This window comes from Fusarium phalaenopsidis (genome assembly GCF_050370095.1).
Source record: "Fusarium phalaenopsidis strain FUZ10S chromosome Unknown contig_32272, whole genome shotgun sequence".
In the NCBI taxonomy this organism is placed as follows: Eukaryota; Fungi; Ascomycota; class Sordariomycetes; order Hypocreales; family Nectriaceae; genus Fusarium; species Fusarium phalaenopsidis.
Window position 1 is genome coordinate 85,830 of NW_028145420.1, and position 7,014 is coordinate 92,843.

Below are 7,014 nucleotides of genomic sequence, written 5' to 3' on the forward strand. Positions count from 1 at the left end.
GCATGCATAAAGTATTCGACGATGATTTGCTAGAACACGAGCTAGACGAAGATGACGCGTATTTAAAAAAGAAATGGATGATTATAGCAGCACCTTCTCACCAAATGATATGGGCAAGATTATAGACTACCGTATAAACTCGAGAAATTCAGGGGCTTGGCAAAGTGGGCCCGCGCTAATTTCCCCTCCAGCCTTACCTGATTAGGAATAGCGTGTCTCTCATCATCTGACTTCAATCCCTCTGATCATAGCCCTTGAAAATAGCTTCACAACAGCTTTCCAAGAGGCCCTCAAAAACGCACCTTCGATATGACTCTCAACCTGGCCGGCTTCATTGATATCATCTATACGTGGCCTCTTATTGGCTGGATTGTATTACTAATCAGCTGGGACTTCGGGCTAGGGGTCGAGAGGGAGTGGCAAGAAGGAATTGCGTTTTATTGGATCGAGGAAGGGGTCCCTAGTGACAAAGTGACTTCTTCCTCACTTGTAAATTCGCGCTGAAATCGGGTACCAATATCCACAAGCTGACTGATCAGTTCCTCTCTTACATCTGACCTTGTGAAATCCACCGTGAGGCCCCTCTCTGAAGCTATTCGTGCCAGCTCCTCGGTGGAAAGAGAAGTCAGTGACTCGATGAGGTCATCTTCGGGGAGCCCCAGTTCCTCGTCATCAAATACAGCTGCTATTTCTTGGTGTTGTTCTTCCCCTTCTGCCGGGTTTGAAGCTATTTCCCAGTTGCTGAAGTCGATATCTTCCTTCTTAATATCCTTGATGCTGATCTTGCCTTCCTCACTTCGATCTGGCCGTAATCCGATTCCACAGGTGGAAAAGGACTTCTGTATGAGCTCCGGCCGCTCTAGGAGGCGCTCCCAAGCGCGGCCGACGATATGTGTTGTCATGACTCGCTTCTCAGTAGGGGTCCACGGCTTGGAATTGCGATCCGGGTCGTTATCCCTCTCTGTGATCCACTCATCGGCATACTGCTGTAACCACGCCTTAAAAAGCTTGTTGATAGTTACGTCAAGCGGTTGAAGAAGAGCTGTGCAGCCGGGAGGAATCATCGCAGGAAGGATCTTTGACTTCATCAGCAGAGAAGTCACGTCATCGGTCTTATGAAAGCTGGCGACATCCATAACGAGGAGAAATTCTCTGTGTGGCCTCTTGCAGGGAATAACCTCCTCATTCAACCACCTCAGGAATAACTTCTCGTTATTATATGCCGTTGGGTTGAACTCCACAGAAACGCCAGAGTGGTAAAGATGACCTTCTTTCTTCAGGATCTTCCCCTTCGGTGGTTCGGCTCCCTCGAAGATAAGCTTTGGCTTCAGCCGGCCCAGTCCATCAGCGAATATAGACAGCATAAGTGTGGCCTTTCTCTTGCTCCAGCCGCTGCGGTCGGTCTTTCCAGAGACTGTCTTATCACCTTCTAAGGCGTAAGTCGAACCATCAAGGTATTCGAAAGGAATCGGGGTTTCGTCAACATTGAGGATGCAGTTATTATGGAAACGGCGCTTTGGGGAATCGAGAAGGTCCGGAATCTTCTCTCCAAGTTGGTAGGGAAACTTAGGGGGCACTGCTAGAGGTGGGGATAGTTTCTTTTGAGTATTTCGTAGAAGGAAGCGAAGGAAGCTATTCACAATCTGACGGTATTCCTCTGGGGTCTTCTGGGCCTGGTTAGTGACTCGCCGTTTCACGATTCCATGACGTTTCTTGAAGTTCAGGAACCACCCGTTGGAGAATCCGAATAGCTTCTCGTGTTCTGGATAGAGCTCTCCGAAGAGGGACTTTGCCGTAGTCCGAAACCAGTGTATGGTGATAACTTTCTTCTCCTTTCGACGTTGAATAAAGCGTCGAAATAACTCATCTTCAAGCTCCGGCCAGCGAGGCTTCCAAGCAGTCTCGTGAGGGGTGAGGCCGAGGATGCGATCGCGATGCTTCCACCACACTTCAATAGTCTTCTCTTTGATGAGAAACCACTTCGATGCCTCAGAAATATACGGTTGGCGATATCCATCGATGACTTCAACCCTTCGAGATCCCCTCGTATTTGGCTTTGGGTCATAAATGCGATGATTGAGGAGAAAAAGCAAGACCCGGACCTTCTTCTCGTGAGAGTGCGTTTCTTCCTTGCGTTTGAGTGGCGAAAATGGCTTTGATACGCGCTGAGAAGGCGGCTTTGGCTTTGGACCGCGCTTCCGTCGCGGCGTCACTTGGGAATTCGGATCTCTCTGTTCTAGTACCATCTCTGCCCTTTGAAGTTATATTCAATCAATTCGAATGTCAAAAAAGGGTGCAAATTGACTCCTTTGGTGAGGGAATAATCTGATATCTCATTTGCGATGAGCCTCAGCCCGCTTGGCCCGAGGGGGCATAGCGAGTGGGCCGGGCCCACTTTGCCAAGCCCCTGAATTTCTCGAGTTTATACGGTAGTGCTTCCGACCTTTAAAATTGATGCTAGAATAAGCAGCATAAAGTTACCGACCTGCCCGCTAGGGTTCGTAGTATAGTACATACTGTATAATACCTTCACCGTACGAATGCCAGAGGGGTGCTAAGAAAGAATTGCCAGCCCTCATTGGGCAGTCAATCCCTCAAGTTAGTTGAGCTGTCTAGAGTTTCGTAAGTATTGCAGTAGTTCCTCTGACACCAGCCGACTAGGATGGGTTTCCGCCATTATTTCCTTTTTCATCGCCACCACATGCTCTAATAGGTCTACTGCCTTCTCGATCTGACCGTTGGCTTCGTATGCTCCTGCGAGAGCGTGCTGTGATGCTAGTCGTGATGGGTGATTCTCCGCCAATGTCTTCTCCTGAATCGCCACCACATGCTCTAGTAGGTCTACTGCCTTCTCGATCTGACCGTTGGCTTGGTATGCTCCTGCGAGAACGTGCTGTGATGCCAGTCGGTCTGGGTGATTCTCCGCTAATGTCTTCTCCTTGATCGCCACCACATGCTCTAGAAGGTCTACTGCCTTCTCGATCTGTCTGTTGGCTTGGTATGCTCGTGCGAGCTCGTGCTGTGATGCCAGTCGGTCTAGGTGATTCTCCGCCAATGTCTTCTCCCGAATCGCCACCACATGCTCTAGCAGGTCTACTGCCTTCTCGATCTGACCGTTGGCTTGATATGCTCGTGCGAGCTCGTGCTGTGATGCTAGTCGTGATGGGTGATTCTCCGCCAATGTCTTCTCCTGAATCGCCACCACATGCTCTAGCAGGTCTACTGCCTTCTCGATCTGACCATTGGCTTGGTATGCTCCTGCGAGCTCGTGCTGTGATGCTAGTCGTGATGGGTGATTCTCCGCCAATGTCTTCTCCTGAATCGCCACCACATGCTCTAGCAGGTCTACTGCCTTCTCGATCTGACCGTTGGCTTCGTATGCTCCTGCGAGGGCGTGCTGTGATGCCAGTCGGTCTGGGTGATTCTCCGCCAATGTCTTCTCCCGAATCGCCACCACATACTCTAGCAGGTCTACTGCCTTATTGATCTGACCGTTGGCTTCGTATGCTCGTGCGAGGTTGTGCTGTGATGCCAGTCGGTCTGGGTGATTCTCCGCCAATGTCTTCTCCCGAGTCGCCACCACATGCTCCAGCAGTTCTACTGCCTTGTTGATCTGACCGTTGGCTTGGTATGCTCCTGCGAGGTTGTGCTGTGATGCTAGTCGTGATGGGTGATTCTCCGCCAATGTCTTCTCGTTGATCGCTACCACATACTCTAGCAGGTCTACTGCCTTATTGATCTGACCGTTGGCTTGGTATGCTCCTGCGAGCTCGTGCTGTGATGCCAGTCGGTCTGGGTGATTCTCCGCCAATGTCTTCTCCCGAATCGCCACCACATGCTCTAGCAGGTCTACTGCCTTCTCGATCTGACCATTGGCTTCATATGCTCGTGCGAGGTTGTGCTGTGATGCCAGTCGGTCTGGGTGATTCTCCGCCAATGTCTTCTCCTGAATCGCCACCACATGCTCTAGCAGTTCTACTGCCTTCTCGATCTGACCGTTGGCTTGGTATGCTCCTGCGAGGCTGTGCTGTGATGCCAGTCGTGAAGGGTGATTCTCCGCTAATGTCTTCTCCCGAATCGCCACCACATGCTCCAGCAGGTCTACTGCCTTCTCGATCTGACCGTTGGCTTCGTATGCTCCTGCGAGCTCGTGCTGTGATGCTAGTCGTGATGGGTGATTCTCCGCCAATGTCTTCTCCTTGATCGCCACCACATGCTCCAGCAGGTCTACTGCCTTGTTGATCTGACCGTTGGCTTGGTATGCTCCTGCGAGAGCGTGCTGTGATGCCAGTCGGTCTGGGTGATTCTCCGCCAATGTCTTCTCCCGAATCGCCACCACATGCTCTAGTCTCTTGATTGCCTCTCTCGTCCGTCCATCTACAAGTAGGCATCGGCCAACCCAGAATCCCAGTTCGCAAACCTCTTTACTCTCATCGCTGACCGCCCTGTTGAGAACTCTTAGGGCATGCGGGAGGTATTGGCGCCATAGCTCACGGTTCTCCCAGGCATCCGTCGGAAACACCTCTGCGAGACGGATTGTTGCTGCTTGTCTCTGCTGTCTCTCGGGGTCGTGACTTGCATTCCACAGCTTCGTGGCCAAGTGCACCAGACTATGCATATCAAATGTCTCGCTATCTTCTCGTCGGTTCATGAAACTATACCCACAAAGTGTGCCGATTGCTTGTGTCATCCGTTGTTCAGAGCCCAAGCGAGGCAGCAGGGTTCGGGGTATCGCTTTCGGCTCAATGTACGCTACAAAAGATAGCAGCCTCGCGGCATCCTCATCCGTGTCGCGGATCTGGTTGAAAGACATGATCCAGGTGGTAGCGACTGCGCCCTGGGCGCTTCCGTAATGGCTGCCATCGCGAAACCCACGGCTCAACAGTTCAACTATATCCTGGTCTGTGTTCTGGAAAAGCCGGAGATACTCTTTGATAGGCACCTTGTTCGTGTTCATGTACGCCGATGCCTGCGAGATTGCAAGGGGTAGATGTGTGAGCTTCTGCAGTAGCTCGCCGACAAGTTCATCATCCTGAGCTTGATCCTTCTTGATCAATGACTTCTGTAAAAGAGCTTTTGCCTCATCCGGACTCATCTCAGATAGCTCAACCACGCAGCTTCCTGCAACGTTGACGGCTACTTCTTGAGATCTTGTTGTGAATAAAATGCGACCATTATCGCTATCCGGAAGGAAATCGGCAATTCCGTCTGGCTGTTGCGTTGACCCATAGAGAACGCTCATGTCGTCAGCGTTGTCGATAATAAGTAACCACTTTCCCGCCTTGTCCGAGTTTAGGAATTCTCTAATTGTTTCTTTAGGGTCTTCGTCGCCAGCGCACTTGATGCCAAATTCATTGATAATCGTAGTACACGCCTGCTCGAAGCTCGCCATGCTTAGCGCTGGAATCCAGATGACAGAGCAGTTTTTATGTTCCTTGCTATTGCTCTTCACCAGATGCGCGAATTGCAGAGCAATTTGGGTCTTACCCATACCGCCCAGTCCGACAAGAGCGATCCGTTGTTCATCTGAACTAGTGAGGAGGTGTTCAAGGGTTTCGATGATGTCTTTACGTCCCACAAATTTTCTATTCCGTGGGAATGGAAGATAATGCATAGTATGCTCTGTTATAGAGTTAGCTACGAAGTAGCAAAGTACTTGAGTTATTGATTGCACTAACTCGCTGATATAACTCTTTCCTTCCCTATAGCAGTGTTCGTCTCGACATGAGCCTCCGGTGCGATGGCTTCCGGTGCAATGGCTTCCGGTGCGGAAATGCTTTGGCCTAAAAGGATGCCTTTAGCGAAAGCTTCTCTTACACAAATGGCTTGTTCTCTCATACCAATCTCTGATTCCCATACCGTCAGCTCCCCTACGAGCCTTTTGAACCCATTCTCTTCGGCGGATCTGAACTTGACCATGTCCCCATGGTTTGCGTGGATTGTGATGGGGTCATAGCCCTCAAAAGTGGCCGATTCCTTAGACACAACTTTCCCTACTACAGGAAGAGGGAGTTCCTCAAAGAAGCACGTGACCTCAAGCTGCCTCCCTGCCTCCCGCTGCTCTCGTATCAATGCTAAGAATCGGGCTTGAATAGACTCAAGCAGTTGATCATCGGTTTCCAAAATCCGAAGAAGTGATTTGTTGGTCGATTTGACCAGGCCGAGAGCTGATGCAGGCATCTTGGCCCAGTCGGCCATCCACGACCCCTTGTGAGGGGTTCCCATGAAGACGATGCCTTTGAGGTGGGCGAATATGTCACGACGACGATGGTTCGGGTTATTTCGCGATTGCAGAATGGCCTCTTTGCAGACAAGACCACCCAGGCTGTGAGCGACAAAGATCAGGGGACGAGACGACGCGCGGGAGCCTGCTCTGTCATTTGTCAAATCTATGAGGAGGTTCGTCGCGTGGTCGATCAACCGGTTCGACGATGTCACACCTTTCGAGACTATGTACGCATCGTAGCCGTATGTCAGTATGCGGGCTTTGCTTAGCTTTTCTGGAAGGAGGGTCTTGGGCCAAGGCGCTGTCTGTCCGTGAGCGGCCCAAGTGCTGATGCGATTCCCCGTCAAACCATGAACGAAGCATATGTCGACGGTGGCATCGGGACAGTCGTGCAAGACTTCTACCCCATCCGGAAAACTAAGCGTCAAGGGTTGTTCGGGCGGGTTCGGGTCTGCAATCGATCGTGGAGCATCGGATGGCGCAGGGTCACGGCTTGTCTCTTCCTGTGGGTTGTTGGGAGGAGCCGGCGATCGACCCGAACGTAGACGCTCGTAGAGTTTCTTCATAGCTTACCTAGTTATCGAGGTATGCCAGAAAGTTAAGCGCAGATAATAAGTCTGCAAACATAAGATTTCCGAAGGTGCTATGAGATCTTGTCGGTTCCTAGTGCCGATCAGGACGGACATGGGAAAACAGCGACGAGGGGCGGGTGGGAAAGAACAGCTTTAACCCCGCAAGGCATTTCTCGGTTTACAGCCACAGCAATCCCTGTCCCAAAAGCGGGTTCG

At 51.1% G+C, this 7,014-nt stretch overlaps 1 protein-coding gene across 1 annotated transcript; it reads right to left on the minus strand.

The window, feature by feature from the left end:
• Nucleotides 1-437: 437 nt before the first annotated feature.
• LRP88_00079 (uncharacterized protein) lies at nt 438-6,792 on the minus strand (the record flags this gene model as incomplete). Its single annotated transcript, XM_083236799.1, has 4 exons — nt 438-1,979; nt 2,720-5,622; nt 5,679-5,783; nt 5,841-6,792. 4 exons carry the CDS (start codon nt 6,790-6,792, stop codon nt 438-440), a joined length of 5,502 nt encoding a protein of 1,833 aa, XP_083107416.1.
• Between the last annotated feature and the right edge of the window lie 222 nt (nt 6,793-7,014).